Here is a 21,763-nt window from a genome sequence, read left to right as displayed (position 1 = left end):
CCATTTTGCTTTTACTTTTATTGTAAAGCAATTTCAAGACATCTGTATTATATGTAAGCAATAAGGTACGAGAGGCTGTGCTGTATCGTGAATAAGTAACGGCTGAAGGGCGTTGACGACGCGAAGCGGAGTGCCTGCAACCCCTTCAGCCGTTACTTATTCACGATACAGCACTTGCCTCGAGTACCTTATTGCTTTTATAAAACGGTTGCCACACAATATTAAAATAAAAAACTATGTATTAGTGCAACTTTTTAATGTAGTTTAATCAATAAAAACATTCCTTCCGCTAGAAAAATATAGTCCCTGGCTGTGAACAACAACGTTCCAATGTGTAATATGCAGGAAAGCTCAAATAAAAACAACAAAACCATTCTCAAACTTTGTCTCATTCTTTTTATTTTTTTACAACACAAAATTTGTGAAATTTCCTCACACAAAGGCATAGCTTATCTCTCAGCAAACTAACAAATAAAATAATAATAAAAAACACAAGGGCACATATTTTGATAGATAACAGTTAGGTCTTTAATCTAGTTATTAATTTAGTTGCTTAAATGCTGCCTAACAAGAGATACTTTATTTATTGTTGTTTATTTAAATTTATTTGAACATCTCCGTTTATTGTGCACGCATTATTTTCAATCGACTCCGCTGTGGTGATATAACCTCCTCTTTAGTTGGGGCTCAGCGCTGTCAGCGGTGTTTTCTGTTGAATGTCACTCCAGTGCTTTCTTTGTTTTAAGTTTGGCCTCCACTTTACTTTTACACTTATGTCCACTCACAGACATAATTTAAAAAGGCTAAAATGTTTAAAGTAAATTTCGATTTATATAGGTGGCATGACGATGGATAAGTGGTTTGAGGAACAATTTGGAGAGACTTCTACAAATACGAACTGTCATGCTGAAGTGCTGAAATGTAATACATTCGAGAAGACTCGTAATGAAAAAAATACCGTGCAGCAAACCCAATGGGCAGTGAAATGCTCCGGTGACTGGTATAGTGACAGGTTGGGATTAAGCGCATCGGACAGTTTATGGTGCTGAAATCTTTAGTAGAAATCGGTGTGTGTTTCATCACGACCCTCTCTTCTTATTGTCTTTACGACTCCACCGAAAACATTATTGGATGAGGTGAATTCGCTGTGTCTCTTCAGACACCAGGACAAACTCGGTGGATCATTCAGGAATCTGTTCAGACCCGCGCGTAACGCTACATAGCTAATGATCCCATATTTTTCTCCTGTGGAGCTTCTGACGCCGGTTTCACACCGCACGCGTTAGCAGAGCGTCAGCAGCGCGTATTTTTTCCGGCGCCCATGTTTATTAGATTAGATTAGAGCATTCACACCGGCATCGCGTAGCAGGAGCAGAGCAGGAGCAGCAGTGCCGCGATCGTTTCGGCGTTCTTTCTATTTTTGCCGCGCGGCTTACGCTGAATTAAAGCAACATTGCATTGATCATGGCCAAATTAACGCTCTGCTAACGCGTGCGGTGTGAAACCGGCGTGACAGTTCCGTAGAAGTCACGGATGGTGCGTTGAGTTCCGTCTTGGTGATTTGTTTAAAATATGCTGCAACCGTTTTCACTACACCAGTCACCGAAGCATTTCACTGCACATTGGTATATGTGTGGTTGCTAAGGGTGTTGCTAAGGGCGCAGTGATAACTAGAACCGTTGGGTGAAGCGGTCATTGCCGTGTTTTATCGTGAATAAAGCACAGCTCTTGACCAATCAGAATCAAGGATTGGAACTAACCGTTTTATAAAAAGGCCTACATGTAATATAAAGAGCAACGTGTAATATAAATATGTAACATAAAGTGTGGAATGAAACTGCAACAGGCCCCTAATTTCATTACCATCTTTGATTTATATAAAGAGTGCTTTCTTATTCTCTTATATATATATATATATATATATATATATATATATATAGCCTATATATTTAAATTTAAATTGTTTTAAAAAAAATAAAAAAAATTTAAGAGAATTAAAATTACCAAGTTATTAGTTCTTTCTTATTCTCTCTTTATATATATATATATATATATATATATATATATATATATATATATATATATATTATTTATTTTTTTAAGAGAATTAAAATTACCAAGTTATTATGATTAGATTGTATGCCCACAGTGGGCCATCATGGGCTTAATGTGGGCAGCCCGCTAGTGTGGGCTGCTCACTGATAGCCCGCAGTGAGCCCAGAGCTGTGGGCCTCGCCTGGGCAACCCGCACTGGGCCTGTTTAGGTTTGGCGTGGGCTAGTCTCGCGTAGCCAGACCTCAGACTGACGGCTGAAGGTCTGGAATTCATAGCAGCTTTCTTTGGCCAAGGCCCGCCCATAAGGCCGTTTGACCGACATGTCAAACAACCAATTACAGTTCGTTTCATTCAGCGTCACGTTTCGGGGCGTGGAAATGTCCCCACAACAACAGACCGGCGTGCAACAAGTCAGTCAGCAGCAGTCACCGGAGGCGCTCGTTAACAACGGTCCGCGTTATTAAATTCACCCACGAACTCGCGCTTATGTCCATCTTATGCCCGCTTTGTCACACGGCCAGTTCAACCTCGTATAAATCAGGTTATGTGTGTAAATCACGTGCTCACGAGCGCTCACTCAGACACACTGTCCCCTGCGCTGCTCGTGCGTCACAGTTATGTTCATAAAATAAAGCGCTCCCCGTTCACTGTAACCGGCTCGTCTCATTCAAAACAGCCAGCTGTAACGTTAGCTGTCAGCGAGCCGCCGCACATTGAATACTCGCAGTCAAACGTTTGACTCTGCAGTATCTTATGCACCTTATAATCCAGTGTGCACCCTATATATGAATACTGAATCTCGGCCAGCTGCGATGTCAGCGTCTGTTGTTTCATGTTTGCCCACAAACGCGGCTGATATCCCCTTCGCAATTAAGCACTTCACTTGATCTTCCATAATCGATAGGAGGGGACATACAACTACGTTTAGCTGATCTTGATTAATGCTCATTGTCACTCATAAACACAACAGTTTTTTTTCCGCAATCACACTTCTGCGCTTTGTTTCCGAACAAATAAACGCGACACTGACGCCCCCCGGAAATCCGATAAAATTCAACCAATCAGATGACGACTTCGACATTCCTGAAGTGTTTCCAGTTAAGTGTACCATATGCATCAGACGTTTAGCCAACGTTCCGTGGGCGTGACGTCTGAGGCTGAGACTAGGCGTGGGCTGGCCCTAGCCCACTGTGCCCACAAAAAGCCAACGTCGGCCCCACAGGGGCATGTTTGCAGGGAGGCTATAGCCTCATTTTGGGCTTCATGTGCGCAGCTAAACAATCAAACATACATAAAATATAAAATGACCTGCTCTGAGATTAATTTAAACAGTTTATGTCTTAAATGAACGTAAATATTTGGGAGAAAATGATGGTGCGTCAGTCATCTATTCTATTTGATCCGCATTCGGTCTTAAAGGGGCAGTCTAATAAACATGTGACGATTGAGCCAGTAATCAAACAACAAAAGGCAGAGAAAAATCACTCGCAGCTCTTGAATGAATAACTTAAACTTTAATAAGCGTTAATCTAACTATGATAAACCATGCAGTGTCATTTTACATTTGATTACTAAATTAAATTTCTTTTCAGACAGACCGACACACTTAACTGAAAAGTAGCTAATTTAAGACCTTCCTGAAATTAAATAAGTATATAGGCTAATGTATTGTACCACGTATTTGTACTTGTTTTTGATTATATCTCATGTGTATATATATATATATATATATATATAAGCCTGCACTGCTGCATAACAAACTGATATTTTATTCATTTTGTGATTGGCCTAAAACGTAACCGGTTGTAGGTTGCATTGACACCTAGCAGTGGATGCACAGTTTGAAGACCCAGTCAGTGACATCACAATATGCAATTTTAAAAAAAATCATGATCACCATGACCAAAATTGTACCTTTTTTTTTACACTGAATCTTGAAAAAAAAAATATTGACCTATACCGACCCTTTAAAAAAAAATTTATGCTGTTACTGCAAACCAAAATATTTTTAAGGATGGCCTAATGTAAGTTAAAGGAGAACTCCAGCGCAAAATTACACATTGTTACCTAGTCAACCGTTATCTGAGATTTGTTTTCATGATTGCCGAATGTAAATAGTTTTATCTATAAAAACAGTTTAGCCTATAACGCTAGTATAACGCTAGTATATAGGGCATAGAGTAATGACAAATAAAAATTGCTTGTTATTACCACTAACAAGGCTCAAAATAGCCCCACACTAACACGGTAGCATAACAAGGGTCCCTACATTCAAAACGAAGCATTGAGAACTTTGTCAGTGTCCATACAGTTTAATAAGAAGATATTTTATACACACAGTCAAATTCGCGAATACAGGAAGAAGCTCAGGGAGTTCAGTTTTCCTGTAGGAACCCCTAGCAATACTGCCCTACAAAGGCAAAGCGCAGTAACTACACATTTGGTCAAAAATGAGTTAAGACTTGTAATGGGCTTTATGACATGTGTTCTGTCTTGTGAAAAAATATCTGGGTTAAATTATGTCCCATTTCGGAGAGGCATTACCACATAATCTACCCATAACATGTTTTACTGGCTGGTATAAAAACTTTAAAGATGTTTTTCTCTCTGTTTCTTTGTTTGTGTAGTTACTGTACTTTGCCTTTCTTAGCAACCTATAACGTTCCGGTGGGAGGATTTCTACAACTTGTTTGAACAGTTCCATTTTATTCTGAAAACAAATTTTAAACACACACCAGTCAACAATAAATCAGGTTTATATTAATATATTTTCTTAAATGCATTTTAAATAATAAAAATAAACTAAAAATGTATTTTTATCAAACTTGACTGGGAGTAATTACTGGAAGTAAGTGAGTAATGTCTAATGCTCTTTGAAAACTTAAGGCTTTTTTCATAAAACAAGTCAGGACATCATCTCATTTTTGTATACATTTTTATTTCTTTAAATTAGTAAGCTACAGGACATCGTCTTTCAAAACATGAAAAGAGAAAAGTAAATGACTGCGTCATTGTACCCAAATGCCCTTCCGAATGCGCCTCTGTCCATTTCAAACCAAACTGATGACCATAGATGCACGTTTAGAAGAGTTTCAATTGCATGGGAGGGAGTAGCCAGCTAGCTCTCTGTTTTGTTTGAACATCAACAGAAATGATGTTACCCCGCCATCGCTGATACAACCTTTAACAGTCATGTTTTTGCTTCTTGAGAGAGAAAGTGTGTGTGTGTGAGAGAGAGAGAGAAAGAGAGAGAGAGAGAGAGAGAGAGAGAGAGGAGAAATGTAACAAAGTTTAATATTGTTCGTAAACTGTGTTTGAGAGAGAGGGAGGTGTTCAGAGAGTCTGTAGGATGTTAAGCTGTTATTTGTTTTATGGACTCAATGTTGAAAATTTAAAACATTTCAAACACACTGTTGGCAGAAGTGAAAAATAAATAATTTTATGAAGTTACAATTTTGTTTGATTCCATGGTGTATTTTACTAAACATGAGTATTTACAATGCAAATTATTGTAATTTACTGGCAAATACTTATCTTGTCTTTTCACTTTATTAAGATCAGATTCTGCATGTAAAATTAAAATAATAAGGTGACTTGACTTAACCTACTACAAGACTTGACTTGACTTGACATAGCCTGTGACTTGACTTGCCCCCCCTCCCAAAAAATACTTGGGACTTACTTGAGACTTGACGGTTAAGACTTGAAACTTACTTGAGACTTGCACATGTGTGACTTGGTCCCATCTCTGCAACTTTCATGCTCTAAGTTTTAAGACAGTTCAAATGGAAGTTGGGAATTATGGGTTGTTTGAATAAATCTCCTAGGAGAAATACATCAAATTACAACGCATGTGTTTACCAATCACCACCATAATCGGTGTGCATGAAGTCAAGACATTGAGGATGCTCAATTCCGTACGGATGTTTGATTTCTCGAACGGTTTGGCCGTGGCGAGGAAATGAATTTTATGACTGAAAAAGGACACATAAAATGTGTTATAACTTTGCTCGTTTTACCTACAGTTACAAAACATGCCACGTATATTGTTCTTGTCAAGCCGATCAACTCTCTAATTAACAGTAAGAAGCTCAGACCGAAAGAAAGTCAGATATTGTAGTTTTGGATGTGTATCTTGTCTCTATCAGTGTCTGTGAGGAGGGAGGGGGGGGGGGTTGCTGGTGTCTGTGTTTATGTGTGTGTGTTTGTGTGTGTGTGTGCGTGTGTGTGTGTGTGTGGCTGACTGTAGATTTTTCCTGCAAGTCCTTATATTTTTGCATAACAATTTTGTATTTTTTTCAATGACAAAATATGCATAGAACCCTAATCTTTTAAATGTATAGTTTGCTTTAAATAAAAGTAAGATAAATTGGTAAACTACAAATTGGTAATTGAAGCTGAATGAACTTAAAATTCGTGTGCTATATTTCAATATATTTGCTTTCCTTAATATTGTAAAACACTAACCTCATTTATATATATATGTGTGTGTGTGTCTGTGTGTATGTATATATATTTTGCAAAGCCCTCACTGATGCAAGCTCTTCAGCACACTTCTCTTCGACAGTCAAAGCGGGGGTTAAGTTTTTGCACGTCATGGCGAATCATCGACGCCACGGACACGCCCATCGACGAAAACGCGCAGATAGCACAACTTTACATCGTCAATGCCTTTAGAAGGTACAGCAGAATTTTGAAGTTGATCCGACTAAATCCCTAGGAGGAGTTCGTTAAAGTACGGAGTGTGTAAATCGTCCCAAATCGGTCGCCAAATTCAAAATGGCGGACTTCCTGTCGAGTTTAGGGTATGGGTTCTTGAGGCTTTTTTGTGCGTGTGGTCATGGTAGATGTACCACAGAAATTTCGTACATGTAGGTCAAACAAGCGGCGGGGGCTGCTTCGTTAAAGTCAAATTCCTGTTGCCAGCAGGTGGCGCTATGACTGTGGGTGAATGTCGGCATGTAGATTTGTTCAGGGCGGGACTCTTGTCAAATGTGTAAAAAAAATTTCGTGCAGATCTGGGCATTTACAGCCAAGTTACTACAACTTCCTGTTTCATGGCGAATCATCGACGCCACGGACACGCCCATCGACGAAAACGCGCAGATAGCACAACTTTACATCGTCAATGCCTTTAGAAGGTACAGCAGAATTTTGAAGTTGATCCGACTAAATCCCTAGGAGGAGTTCGTTAAAGTACGGAGTGTGTAAATCGTCCCAAATCGGTCGCCAAATTCAAAATGGCGGACTTCCTGTCGAGTTTAGGGTATGGGTTCTTGAGGCTTTTTTGTGCGTGTGGTCATGGTAGATGTACCACAGAAATTTCGTACATGTAGGTCAAACAAGCGGCGGGGGCTGCTTCGTTAAAGTCCAATTCCTGTTGCCAGCAGGTGGCGCTATGACTGTGGGTGAATGTCGGCATGTAGATTTGTTCAGGGCGGGACTCTTGTCAAATGTGTAAAATTTCGTGCAGATCTGGGCATTTACAGCCAAGTTACTACAACTTCCTGTTTCATGGCGAATCTTCGACGCCACGGACACGCCCATCGACGAAAACGCGCAGATAGCACAACTTTACATCGTCAATGCCTTTAGAAGGCACAGCAGAAATTTTAAGTCGATCCGACTAAATCCCTAGGAGGAGTTCGTTAAAGTACGGAGTCTGTAAATCGTCCAAAAATGGCCGCCAAATTCAAAACGGCGGACCTCCTGTCGAGTTTAGGGTATGGGTTCTTGAGGCTTTTTTGTGCGTCTTGATATGATACACGTCCCCACCAAATTTCGTGCATGTAGGTTGAACGTGGACGAGGGGCTAATTTTTTCCAATTTTCTAGGTGGCGCTAGCGTGCCATTTTGCCCCGCCCATCCGCGAAACCCACAAAATACGAAATTTTTCACCAGTCCTGACATGCGTGCCAAATTTGGTGAGTTTTTGAGCATGTTGCGGCCCCGAAAATGGCACTTACTTTGCAGAAAAAAAAAATAATAATAATCCTAACAGTTTCAATAGGGTCCTCGCACTGTTAGTGCTCGGGCCCTAAAAAAAAAACCCTAACAGTTTCAATAGGGTCCTCGCACTGTTAGTGCTCGGGCCCATAAAAGAAAAAAGAAAAAAAAAATAATCCTAACAGTTTCAATAGGGTCCTCGCACTGTTAGTGCTCGGGCCCTAATTATATTATTAATATACAGTATATATAAAAAATATTATATTATTAATATACAGAATATATATATTGAATTTTCCCCCCTTATGAACAACAACTTTTGGTACACGATAAAAATTCCTTGTGGTTTGATCGATTCAAGTAACCATAAATGACTCAAAACACAGGCATTTTAGTTTGTTACAGTGCTTTCTAAATAAAGCAAATCACTTCCTGCCCTCCATTTGTATGTACTTCCAGACCGTCCAGCCAGAGCCAGAGCCCGAGACCGTCCAGCCAGAGCCAGTGCCCGAGACCGTCCAGCCAGAGCCAGAGCCCGAGACCGTCCAACCAGAGCCAGAGCCCGAGACCAGGATCCCACCCAGCCTCCCTCTCCCACCTCCTTTTGTCATGCATCCGTCAGCCCCTCCGTCTGCCAGCTCCCCTGACCCAGCTGGGTCGTTGGATCCCCGGCCTTCGCTTCACACCTCCTCTATCTGGACACTTCCTCGGCCCCCGGTCCCATCGGATCCCCCGTGGCTGCTACCTCCCTCAGCTCCTCCATGGTCCCACAGTCCACCAGCTCGGCCAGGCTCCCTCGTCCCTCCGAACTCCCTGCACTCCCTCGTCATCCTCCCTTCACCTTTGGACTTCCTTCCCTTGGCTCCGCCCCGTCATGTCACCCCCCCGGTTCAGTTGGACTCCTCACTCCCTCCAGTCACCCGTCAGCCCTCACGCACTCTGACCTCACCGTGTCCCTCTGTGCCCCTGTCAGCACTTCGGTCACCAGAGCCTGCGGTGTCCCCTTGCTCCCTCGGTCCCTCCTCAGCACCCATCATCGTCGGTCCCTCAGCTACACCCTGGTCTCCGCTCCCATCCGCTCCGCCCCTGTCAGTCGGCCCCCTGGTGTTGCCAGCCCCACTACCATCGGCTCCACCAGGGGTCCTCCCTTTAGCTGCTCCGCCCTGGTCTCGCCCTCATCATGCTCCGCCCTGGTCTCGCCCTCATCATGCTCCGCCCTGGTCTCGCCCTCAGCCTGCTCCGCCCTGGTCTCACCCTCAGCCTGCTCCGCCCTGGTCTCACCCTCAGCCTGCTCCGCCCTGGTCTCGCCCTCAGCCTGCTCCGCCCTGGCCACGCCCTCAGCCTGCTCCGCCCTGGCCACGCCCTCAGCCTGCTTTGCCCTGGGGACGCCCTCAGCCTGCTCCGCCCTGGGGACGCCCTCAGCCTGCTCCGCCCTGGGGACGCCCTCAGCCTGCTCCGCCCTGGTCTCGCCCTCAGCCTGCTCCACCCTGGCCACGCCCTCAGCCTGCTCCGCCCTGGCCACGCCCTCAGCCTGCTCCGCCCTGGCCACGCCCCGCCCAGCCCCCAGTTCGTCCCCCCTCCTTCCTCTGTTATGCGGCGTGAGGTCACGCCTCCCGGGAGGGGGGAGTTCTGTCACAGTCTTCGTCTGCACCATCCTGTCTGCGTCTCCAGCACTACACTTCCCAGGATCCTCTTGTCTCCACACCTGAACTCACTCCCTCATCAGCCTCCCGTTCAGCGTCCTGTATTCATCTGTTTCACCTGTTTTCACCTCGTTTAGTTTGATTCCTGTGTGTATTTAGTTCCTTCCCATTCAGTCTGTCCTTGTCGGTCGATGTTTAATGTTACGTGGTGTTACCCAGTCTTCCTGCCTGTATCTGAACTTTATAATTAGTAAACCTTTTGTATTGAAGCCTTTTTGACTCAGCCTGTCTTTCTGCCTGCACCTGCACCGTGACAGTAGTAAGTGAAACATTTTTTTGTGTGTATTTAAAATTTTAATGTAGTCTGCTGCAGCCATCAATACAGCAAGCACTGGCAGGGTGCTTTCAGTTACGGATACCAGCTTAAGTCTCAGATAATGCTTCTATAATCTTTAGAGCATCTTGCTTGAAATGGTCATATCTCATTATTAGGGGGATCATGTCCCCCTCAGTGATTGTGGTTATATTTGCATTTGGAGTAAAAGCACTTAGGCTATATGTAAATTTACTTTTTACACTGGTATGCCGTCAATATATCTGCAGTGATATCAAAACTTGATGAAATATTTAGCATACCTTTTGATTATACTATGTAGAAGCAGACATGAATGTACAAAGAAATAACATTAAAAACATGGAAAGGTCTGAAAGAATAATGGCATAAAATAGTTCTCAGATATGGTGTCTAATGGTACTGTACTAATGTGGCCACAATATCACAATCTCCAGCTAATTTAAGTAGTTAGGTTGTTGTATATAGTTGCCAATGTCATCATAGTCGCTTTCAGGAGAGATGGACTCATTATTATAGGTGATGGGTGAGTACAACGGGGAGTCCTCTCTGCCGCTGCCCCCTTTATCTAGTTTTGATAAAAAAACAAAAGAAAAAGAAAATAGAAATTACATATTTTTCATATGAAAAAATCGGTCCAAATATCACCAAAAACAAACTGGTCAAGAGGTTTGTATATTGCAAACAGTATGGAACATTAACTTAATGCACTTAAATCCTAAAGAAGTGATAACATCTCTACAAATAACTAAAACATAAATTTGGGGACACTTTATTTTCAACAACATCATTGATCTGGCTGTACAGATGCTGTTGTATGAGAACTGAACTTTGCTGGATGATGACAATGATAATCGATGATGATATTTTTTTGCAGAACTGCTTTATAGATGAAATGAACTCATTTAATTATTGATAATTGTAAACTAAATCAACACTGAACTGAATTTTTCTAACAGAATTTTTCTGTTATCACTGTTAAGCTAGTTTGAAACCATTTGTATTAAAGCGCTATAAAGGTGACTTGACTTTTAAAGGGTTAGTTCACCGAAAAAATGAAAATTAAGTAATTAATTACTCACCCCCATGCTGCACCAACCCCGTAAGACCTTTGTTCGTCTTCAGAGCACAAATGAAGATCATTTTTATTAAATTTGAGAGCCGAATCACTACCACATAGGCTCCTAAGGGAATGACACTTGACGGCCCAGAAAGTCAATGAAGAAAATGTTTAAATATTCCATGTGACTACAGTGGCTCAACTATAAGTTTATCAAGCGACGAGAATACTTTTTGTGCGAAAAAACAAACAAAAACAACGACTTTATTCGACTATTCCTTTTCTTCCTTGTTGGCCTGAAACGAGACTTCAAGAGATTTCCACGACGCATGTGCGAGAATTGCGATCTCCTTCAACTACTTCAGTTCAGTTCTCTTACGAGAGGTTCTCTTGTATTGCGTAAGCTAGCTTACGCTACGGGAAAGATTCATCTTTGCTGAGAAGTTGAAGCCAAAAAATTATTCCATAATTTTGTAATCATTGTCAACGCAGTCTCTTCTGAGGCAGACCATGAGCGGGCTAGCTAGCGGCTCATTGGTTCGCTCAGAGAGAATGCACGAACCTATGGGAGAGCGGCGCTGAGTCCGCGGCCAATGAGCGGACGGCGCTCGCTCACTGCGTCACAGCCCGCCAAAAGGGCCGTGGCTTCAGTGTATAAAGGTCGCTCTCCCAGCTCGTTCGTTGATTCTTTTTCATTCAGCGAGCTACACGCATCCGCTGTCCGTCGTCGAGAAGGCACCTTCTAGCGAGCTCCGGAGTCTGAGGAAGCCGGCCGTCTGCCACCTTCAGCCGCCCAGCAAGCTAGCGCCATCCGACGCGTATCCTTTATTCCATATTATTCCTAAAACAGCACGAGCGTCTTTTTCAAGATGCCTCGAATTTCCTGCGGCTCATGCCGCTCTTCACTCGAGGAAGGAGACCGCCACCCTATCTGCGTTCTCTGTCTCGGAGTGGATCACGCAGAGCTCGCCCTCGCCAACGGAGGATGCGACCACTGCGAGGACCTGCCTCTGTCATCCCTGCGGGCTCGACTACAGGTGGTCAAAACCGCTCCAGCGCCGCCTCTCACTTCGCCGCGGAAGAAAAAAAGCCGCTCCCAGAGGCCGCCGGAGCCCCCTGCGGATCCATGTGGGCCGCCGCCGCCGCCCACCGACCGCTCTCCCTCTCCGCCCCTGCCGGACTTACAGTTGCCGCCGAGTGGCCGCTCTGTCGCCTCCGATGACACCGCGGATGAGAAGGACTCTTGTTCGCTGCACGCTTCTGACAGCGAGGATTGGTCGTCGATCGGCTCATCGACGAGAGAGTCTGCAGGGACCCGCGCCGGCATCGAAGAGGAACTAACGTGCCTCCTTTCACAGGCCGTTAGCCGCCTGGGTCTCGAGTGGTCTCCTCCCCCTGAGCAACCACCGAACCGCATGGATGGGAAGTTCCTGCACCGGCGCCCAGCCCCCGCCTGCAGCCGGGCTGCCCCATTCCTGCCTGAGCTTCACAACGAGCTCACGAAATCCTGGAATGCTCCTCTTTCGGCTCGTAATCGCTCCGATGTGTCCGCCTCGCTGCGCTCAGTGGACGGAGCCGCCGAGAAGGGTTATACTGCCATGCCGCCCGTCGAGGACTCGGTCGCCGCTCATCTCTGCCCGCCCTCTGCTAGATGGCGTTCTTCTCATACGCTTCCCTCTAAAGTGTGCAGAGCGACCTCTAACTTCCATGCCCGCGCCTATTCCGCCGCCGGTCAGGCCACTTCAGCGCTGCATTCTATGTCTGTCCTCCAGGTGCTCCAGAGCGACATCTTGTGCGAAATGGCGAGCAGCGGGAGGAACCCGCCCAGCCTTTCGGATTTGAGGAGCGCGACGGATCTTTCCCTTCGCGCCACAAAAGCCGCCGCACAAGCCCTGGGAAAATGCATGGCCGCCCTCTGTGTCGCTGAGAGACACTTATGGCTCACGCTTACCGATATGGGAGAGTCAGAACGCGCCGTGTTCCTCAACGCGCCTATATCTCCTACCGGGCTCTTCGGATCTGCCGTCACGGGCATCGTTGACCGCTTCTCCGAGGTACAGAAAGCGACTCAGGCCATGAACTTGTTCCTGCCCCGCCGCTCTAGCTCTTCGACGGGCCGCTCTCACGAGCCGCCTGCCAGAACCCCACAGCAGCGCCCGCCTCAGCAAGCTCAGCAGCCCCAGCGTAGACAGGGCGGCCGCCCTCGCTCTCGCTCAGACAGCCGCCGCAGACAGCGTCCTCCCCGGGGGCCTCGACCCAAGATCGCGCTGAAGCCCGATCAACAGAAGTCTGCCTAGCACAGCTGAGAAAAAGACGGCTTTCTCCTGCCGCGGCCGTACCGCCGTCAAAGCTTCGCCCACTGTTAGTCCCCGTCTCACCGCTGACTGCAGTAGTGTTTACCGCCACAAACAAGCCGGTTTCCCTGCCCGCTTGCGAGCGACTAAAAGCCGTTTTCACGGCTACCCAGAGAGTTCACAAAAAGAGCATAAAAGCCTCAAGTGTAAAAAATGTGCCCACAAGCATGTGCTCACGTACACACACAAGCACCTTATGCCCAGGGTCTCTCACAGAGCCCATTCTCACGGAGCGTGCACTATCCGCTCCAGTAGCAGAGAACATAAGCACGCCCACGAGCCCGTGTGCGTGTCCCCCCTCTGCCCGCTCTGTCACACGGCCCATAAACTCCTCTCTGAGTGTAAGTCCCGTTGCCATCCACATTATAAGCGTGCCCACACCCAGTGCCCAGCCCGCTATGTGCAGCAATCAGGGCGAAATCGCCATTCAACCGCTAGCCGCATGCTACGAAGCGTGGGAAGCCATCCCCGGCATCTCCCCGTGGGTTTTAAGCATAATAAAGAATGGTTATCGATTACAGTTTCGTCGCCGCCCGCCACGCTCGCGCGTGCGGCTCGAATCCACTGTCAGCCCGGCTGCTATGAACACGCTTCGCTTAGAAATAGCCAAGCTACTGCAGAAGGGCGCTATAGAGAGAGTCCCGCCATATATGACCGAGTCGGGGTTTTACGGCCGTTATTTTCTGGTTCCCAAGAAAGACGCGGCCTCAGGCCGATCTTAGATCTCAGGGCTTTGAACAAAGCGCTCATGAAGAGACCGTTCAAAATGCTCACAGTCAGGAAACTCCTCGCGCACGTCCGCCAGGGGGACTGGTTCATCTCTCTAGACCTGAAAGACGCCTATTTTCAGATCCAGATAAACCCTCATCACAGGCCATTCCTACGTTTCGCCTTCGAGGGCCAAGTTTACCAGTATGCCGTTCTCCCGTTCGGCCTATCCTTAGCACCCCGTACGTTCACGAAGTGCATGGATACAGCGCTCGCCCCCCTGCGAAGTCAGGGGCTGCGCATACTGAATTATCTGGACGATTGGCTGATTCTAGCAGATTCCCAGACGGAGCTTCTGTCGCACCGCACAGTTCTCCTCAACCATCTGGAAGCGCTGGGACTCTCTGTCAACTGGACAAAGAGCTCTCTCCAGCCCAGTCAAACTATTTCGTTCCTTGGAATAGATTTGAACTCTACCACTATGACGGCTCGCTTATCCACACAGCGCGCGCGCCGTGTTCAGCGCCTAGCCGCCTCGTTTCAGATGGGTACCCATACATCCCTGAAATCGCTTCAGAGGATGCTGGGTCATATGGCTTCAGCCTCCGCTGTGCTACAGCTGGGTCTTCTGCACATGCGCCCCCTTCAACTCTGGTTAAAGAGCCGCGTATCCCACCACGAGTGGACGACGGGCCGCCAGATGATCAAGATTACTCAGACATGTATCACTGCACTGCAGCCATGGTCAGTAATCGAGTGGTTTCAGAGGGGCGTTACCATGGGGACTTTTTCTCGCCGGAAAGTTATCTCGACGGACGCATCCAACTCGGGTTGGGGAGCGGTTTGCGAGGGCTCACCGGCCGCCGGCCAGTGGTCGAGCCACGAGAGTTCCCTACACATAAACTGTCTGGAAATGATCGTGGTCGAGAATGCGCTGCTGTGTTTCCTCCCGCGCATACACGGTCACCACGTCCTGATTCGCTCCGACAATAAGGCCGTGGTATCTTACATCAACCGTCAGGGCGGCGTCAGATCCAAGAATCTCTTTCATCTGACACGCTGCATCCTATTGTGGTCCCAGAGTCACCTGCTCTCGCTCAGAGCGACGCACGTACCGGGCCATCTGAACGACGGTCCAGACAGGCTGTCCAGGAACCTGGTCTCCCCCGGAGAATGGTCCCTGCACTCTCAAACAGTCCAAACGCTGTGGCGCCTATTCGGCAGAGCGGAGATAGACCTTTTCGCGTCAGAAGAGAACGCTCACTGCCCAATATTCTTTTCAAAGAGCGAGGACGCGCTAGCCCAGGATTGGCCCCGCCGCCCGCTCTATGCTTTTCCCCCGATTTCTCTGCTACCGCAGGTCATTCAGAGAATCAGGTACTCACGCCACTCGGTGCTCCTCATAGCACCGCGCTGGGAGAATCAGATTTGGTTCCCGGAGCTAACGCGGCTGTCACAGACAGCCCCGTGGCCCATTCCAATCAGAGCAGATCTCCTCACTCAAGCCCGCGGCTCGATCTGGCATCCCCATCCACAGCGCTGGGCGCTTCATGCATGGGTGACCAACGACTACGCGTCGAATTGCCAGAAGGGGTTCTGAACACGATCAAACACGCCAGAGCGGATTCTACCAGAAAGCTCTATGCTGCAAAATGGTCTGTGTTCTCCAAATGGTGCACCTACAAAAATTTGGACCCACGGACGTGCGAGGTTTCGTCTTTGCTAGTGTTCCTTCAGGAGATGCTGGATAAGGGCAGGTCCCCATCCACTCTTAAGGTTTACGTGGCAGCCGTCGCGGCATTCGTTGAACCCCGGCGCGCCCAGTCTCTGGGCAAAGACGAGCTAATCATCCGCTTCCTCAGGGGAGCCAGAAGGATGAACCCCCCTCGCCCCCCTACGGTGCCGGTCTGGGATCTTTCTATAGTTCTAGAAGCTCTGAAAGCCCCACCGTTTGAACCACTTGAGTCCGTGGAGCTTAAATACCTCTCGTTAAAAACCGTTCTTCTGACGGCACTCGCCTCAGTAAAACGTGTGGGGGACATTCACGCGCTGTCTTCGAGCGCCGCGTGCCTAGAGTTTGGACCGAATGATTCCATAGTCATTCTAAAACCTAGACACGGTTATGTTCCAAAAGCGATTGGTACCCCTTTCAGGGCGCAAGTGATCACTCTATCAGCGCTGCCTGCATCCGATAGCGAACGTGACGCTGACCGCCTCTGCCCGGTTCGGGCTCTCAGAGTGTACACTACACACGTTGCCGCGTTCAGACGCTCGGAGCAGCTGTTTGAGTCGTTCGGTGGCCGCACCAAGGGACTAGCCGCCTCGAAACAGACCCTATCCAGGTGGATAGTAGACGTGATTGCCTCTGCTTATGCCGCTAAAGACCTGCCTTGCCCTCTGGGCATCAGGGCTCATTCCACCAGAGGCATGGCCTCATCGTGGGCATGGTCCTGCGGGATTTCCATTCACGACATTTGTGTGGCTGCGGGATGGGCCTCCCCCTCCACTTTTGTCAGATTTTATAACTTGGAAGTTCCAGCCTTACAGGCTAAAATTCTGGCGGTCTAGTACTCACAGCTCTCCTATAGAAGCCGCACTATCGGGAGTTCCATCACAACCGGCTCACCCCTTGTGTTCCCCTATGTGCTTATGCATTAGCCTACACATCACGGCCCGCTTCGCCGGCCGCCTTTGGGCGTTTTTGCACTAGATGATAACGGCCGCTATGCTGGCCGCCTTATTATCTTCTTCCACTTAAAGATTCCCCCGGTGTTTCCCCCTGGGATGCTTAGTGGTTACTTAGCGCGCACGGCGTTGACCAGGTGTTCCCGTAGCGTAAGCTAGCTTACGCAATACGAGAGAACCTCTCGTAAGAGAACGAATCGGTTACCTAACGTAACCTCGGTTCTTTCTAGATGAGGGAACGAGTATTGCGTTCCCGGCCGTGCTTGCGCCACTAGCGTTTCGCTTCATGCTACAGAATCAACGAACGAGCTGGGAGAGCGACCTTTATACACTGAAGCCACGCCCCTTTTGGCGGGCTGTGACGCAGTGAGCGAGCGCCGTCCGCTCATTGGCCGCGGACTCAGCGCCGCTCTCCCATAGGTTCGTGCATTCTCTCTGAGCGAACCAATGAGCCGCTAGCTAGCCCGCTCATGGTCTGCCTCAGAAGAGACTGCGTTGACAATGATTACAAAATTATGGAATAATTTTTTGGCTTCAACTTCTCAGCAAAGATGAATCTTTCCCGTAGCGTAAGCTAGCTTACGCAATACTCGTTCCCTCATCTAGAGAGAACCGAGGTTACGTTAGGTAACCGATTCGTTCTCGCGCATGCGTCGTGGAAATCTCTTGAAGTCTCGTTTCAGGCCAACAAGGAAGAAAAGGAATAGTCGAATAAAGTCGTTATTTTTGGTTGTTTTTTCGCACAAAAAGTATTCTCGTCACTTGATAAACTTATAGTTGAGCCACTGTAGTCACATGGAATATTTAAACATTTTCTTCATTGACTTTCTGGGCCGTCAAGTGTCATTCCCTTAGGAGCCTATGTGGTAGTGATTCGGCTCTCAAATTTAATAAAAAATATCTTCATTTGTGCTCCGAAGACGAACGAAGGTCTTACGGGGTTGGTACAGCATGGGGGTGAGTAATTAATGACTTAATTTTCATTTTTGGGTGAACTAACCCTTTAAATGTAGATTATATGTTGGTGTTAGATACACACCTTGGTAATTGAAGGGAGGATCCATGGTGTGGCCCAGCAAAGACTTTCCGGATTCCTGCTTCGGTAAATCTACATTATCATAATTTGCACAGCAATTAGAATATCTACAGTCCTGCAGGAACTTAGGTCTCTATTCTCATTTGCAAGTTTGCTCTTTTCCCAAATAAACAAACAAACAAACAAAAAATAATGAAACATTGTAACAACAAAATTGTGCTCTTTTTATTCAATTTTAGTTTGTTTAGATCTTATTTACCCCACCTAAATAATCTGCCATCGTTGGCTGTAAAGAAGTGTAGGTACTTAAGTGTTCACTACACAAAATAAGTGTCGGTTTAAGTGGCTATGTTTCAGTTTAGTTTGTACCAACCCTGGGTTTTAGGGACCATGAAAGTGGTTTGGCTTTTATCTGTGTTCATCGTCATAGTAACTTGCGCTCCATGGCTAACCTGGTCCGGGGCAGGTCATGTAAGAGGTTGCAAAACGACCATTCAGCTGTGAGCAAAGTGACACATGTACTGTATGATGCGATAAAGTCACTCCACGGCATTTAATTTTAAAAGACAAAATCATTGTTTTTATTAAATAAATTTGTATGATTTAGAAATGATTTCTGTAATTATTCTACCCTAAAATGATCTCACATGTACAATTTTAGTTAATCAATTATTATTACGCAGATTTTAAATGAATACGTATATAAAGGTAATAATAAATGAAGCTATAAAATGACTACATGTGAGCTTAAATGTTTAATTCTCTCTATACCTTTATCAACTGTATAAACTTCACAACTTTTACTCGCACTGATATACAGTAGGGAGACTTTCTTTTAGTTGTCCTCTTTTACAGACAGCTATTTTCTTCTTGCTGTGTAAATTTGTTTAAATTCTTAATATTTTAATACTTTTATTTAATAAGTGAATTGCGCTACTTCTCTCGCAAGAAATTAATTTCAATGAGTTTTGAATGAGTTTCACTTTTTCTCAGCATGTGATTGGCTGTTCGCTACTGATGTCACACCTATACTCAACTCAGGATCAAAGCCTGAGTTGACAGAGAAAGTTGATGATCAGCATCATGGTACCAACAAAGCCTCGTTGGATTGGTTTGGTTTTCTCAACTCAAAACTAATCCTGCAACCTTGAGTTTGTTCAACTACCATCGTGGTACAGGCCCCTGGTCAAGACAATCTCCTGAACTCCAAACTGAATGTCAGAATGGGAAAGAAAGGTTTCAGTCAATTTTGAGCGTGGCATGGTTGTTGGTGCCAGGCAGGCCGGTCTGAGTATTTCACAATCTGCTCACTTACTGGGATTTTCACGAACAACCATTTCTACGGTTTACAAAGAATGGTGTGAAAAGGGAAAAAGATCCAGTATGCGGCAGTCCTGTGGGCGAAAATGCCTTGTTGATGCTAGCGGTCAGAGGAGAATGGGTCGACTGATTCAAGCTGATAGAAGAGCAACTGAAATAACAACTCGTTACAACTGAGGTTGTATATGAGGTTGAGGTTGCATTGTTGAATCAATGCCACATAGAATTAAAGGGGTCATGAACTGCCTTTTTAAATTTTATTATATTGTTGTCTGAGGTCAACTTATGATGTTCTCTCTGTTTTTGCATCCAAAAACATCAAAATAAATAAGTAATAGGCTGTTTTGTACCCTAGTTTTTAGCCTACCTGAAAAACGCCTGGTTTTTATGGGCGTCTCGCACTGAAGACTTTAAAGTAAACGCCCACTGCTGTGAGTGGATAACAATTTTCCATATTATAATGAGTTTCAACTCAGCTGTCGATGCACTAGGGTGAAATTGTTTCGAAAACGTCCACTGTTGTAAAATGGCAACCGGAATTATTCAACCCAGAGTCCATGTGTTGCACAATTCCTGTCAGATCCAATATAGACGGCACAGCCCGGTTCTTTACTATAAATCGGTCTGCAAATCCACTCTTGTTTACAAAACAATCCTCAGTGAAATGAAACTAACAGACAGTTTTGCCCTCATCAGCTGGAGTGAAACGTCAAAAGTTTAACCACGCAGTCCTATTCGAATCCAGAGGAGGCATATGCAGCCAATGTCTCCCTTCCACAACCAGGCACAGCACAATATTTTGTAGTGCTCGGTAGCTCGATCCGGTTTGTCATCACAAGGTACGCCTATGTTATTTAGCTATGTGTGAGCAGCACCTGTGAAGCACACTGGTCTCGCATCATTCACGGAGGAGCGGAGCCATAAAGGGGGAACTACGGAGTGGATAATCGAAAGAGGAACAGGCCTGCTTTTGTTTGTGTTTTATATTTTATTTTGCCAGCAGTTCCGTGAGGGACTGCTGGCAGGTAATTTGTTTATTTCATTTAAATAAAGTTTTATTTTTGATTGTCATCCGGTACCTGCCTCCTTCTTCCCTGAACCTTGCTACAATATTCTTATAATATGATGACCTCTTAGATGTCAAGCTCAAGGAAAATTTGATTTCTCAGTTCATCACCCCTTTAAGGCAGTTCTGAAGGCGAAAGGGGGTCAAACACAGTATTAGTATGGTGTTCCTAATAATCCTTTAGATGATATATATATATATATATATATATATATAATGCTTGATTTGATTTATGAACCACCTTTCATAAAGCTCTTACTATCAAACTTTTCAATTGCATCTCTTCTCGTTCCGTTAATGCATCTAAAGTAAACTGATCTTCAATTTTAATAATTAATAATTGGTAAAGACATAGTATCTGTAGAACTTGTTTCAATTTCTGATACAGATAACCAATGATTATTTTTCTTTTAACATTATAAGCGATTTATCTTAGATGATAACCACTATAAATCAGACACGGCTGTGAATTCACCTGCAAAACAACAGCACTCAGCATTCGGTTGTACACTTGCTTATATATTATTGCTTAATTTTTCATCATTTCTATGTATTTAATAGATTTTCTAGAAAGTATGAAAATCCGGGGAACATTTAATACCTGCAGTTTGTAGACTGTCTCTGTTTTCCCCAGTATTTTCATAAAATTCAGCAGACTCAAGTGAGCAGAATTCCTGTGCGTTTGTGCCTGTGTTCTCATAGCATTCTCCAGATGATGTGCAGGATGACTTAAAAGAGTCAACTGTGTGAAAGAGGGCTAATTATAATTCTCATTGTTGCTTAATAAAAGCCTTTTAAATATCTAATGTAAATAATAATCTAAAAAAGATGTGTATTTAGTCAAAGTTTTGTTATATATATATATATAAATAATTCTCACCACTTGTAGCAGACTCACGCATCTGGTGTGCACCATGATTAGAGGAAGTGTCACAGATTTGTTGGTATCCTTTCACTGAAACCTCTGCCGGGACAGCTGAGACCAAACAGTGTTAATGTGAATAATTGATCCATTACAGTTAATGTTTAACTGATTTGCCGCAATTTTCAAAAGCAAGCGTTACATTTTCAAAACTCTTAGTACTAATAGACTGCACTTTTTCTAACTAGATGTAATGAATTATTTTTACATTACAGGCAATTTATCTTAGATTATAACGACTATGTTTTCTCTCTCTCTGTGTGTGCGTGTGCGTGTGTGTGTGTGTGTGTGTGTGTGTACGGTCAATAATATCAGATCAGAGATGCAACATAAGAGACAGATAGCATCAACTACAGCATTCTACATTACATTATTTATGCCACATTTTACTGTTAACAGATTACAGATTACTTATAAAGGTCAACTATAGATTCAGTCATATTTCAGTGAGAACATTTACTGTATTGCCAGCAAACTCTAGCCTAGAAATCTGGATGCACCCTAGCGGCAGCAAAAGTCATTTCACTGCCAGTGTAGTCTAGCAACTCTCCATAGACGTTTTTGCTGGAAAAACCCAACTCAGCACAGAACCATCACATCGTGTATACAGTCAGCG

The 21,763-nt window shown here is 45.2% G+C and overlaps 1 protein-coding gene across 2 annotated transcripts in view; it reads right to left on the bottom strand.

Moving 5' to 3' along the window:
- Nucleotides 1-9,506: 9,506 nt before the first annotated feature.
- LOC120464725 (T-cell differentiation antigen CD6) overlaps nucleotides 9,507-21,763 on the bottom strand; it is a 110,522-nt gene continuing 98,265 nt past the window's right edge. For both annotated transcript variants that reach the window (XM_039654228.2, XM_039654229.2), the window contains 4 exons: nucleotides 21,106-21,201; nucleotides 20,827-20,967; nucleotides 17,843-17,911; nucleotides 9,507-10,564 (listed from right to left, as the gene is read on the bottom strand). In XM_039654228.2, the coding sequence (XP_039510162.1) occupies nucleotides 10,434-10,564; nucleotides 17,843-17,911; nucleotides 20,827-20,967; nucleotides 21,106-21,201 (437 nt within the window). In that variant the 3' untranslated portion in view covers nucleotides 9,507-10,433. The remainder of the gene's footprint in view (nucleotides 10,565-17,842; nucleotides 17,912-20,826; nucleotides 20,968-21,105; nucleotides 21,202-21,763) is intronic.

This window comes from Pimephales promelas, chromosome 18 (genome assembly GCF_988280905.1).
Source record: "Pimephales promelas chromosome 18, fPimPro1.hap1.1, whole genome shotgun sequence".
In the NCBI taxonomy this organism is placed as follows: domain Eukaryota; kingdom Metazoa; phylum Chordata; class Actinopteri; order Cypriniformes; family Leuciscidae; genus Pimephales; species Pimephales promelas.
The sequence above is the reverse complement of the archived record's forward strand: the minus strand, read 5'-3'. Positions and strand labels throughout refer to the sequence as shown.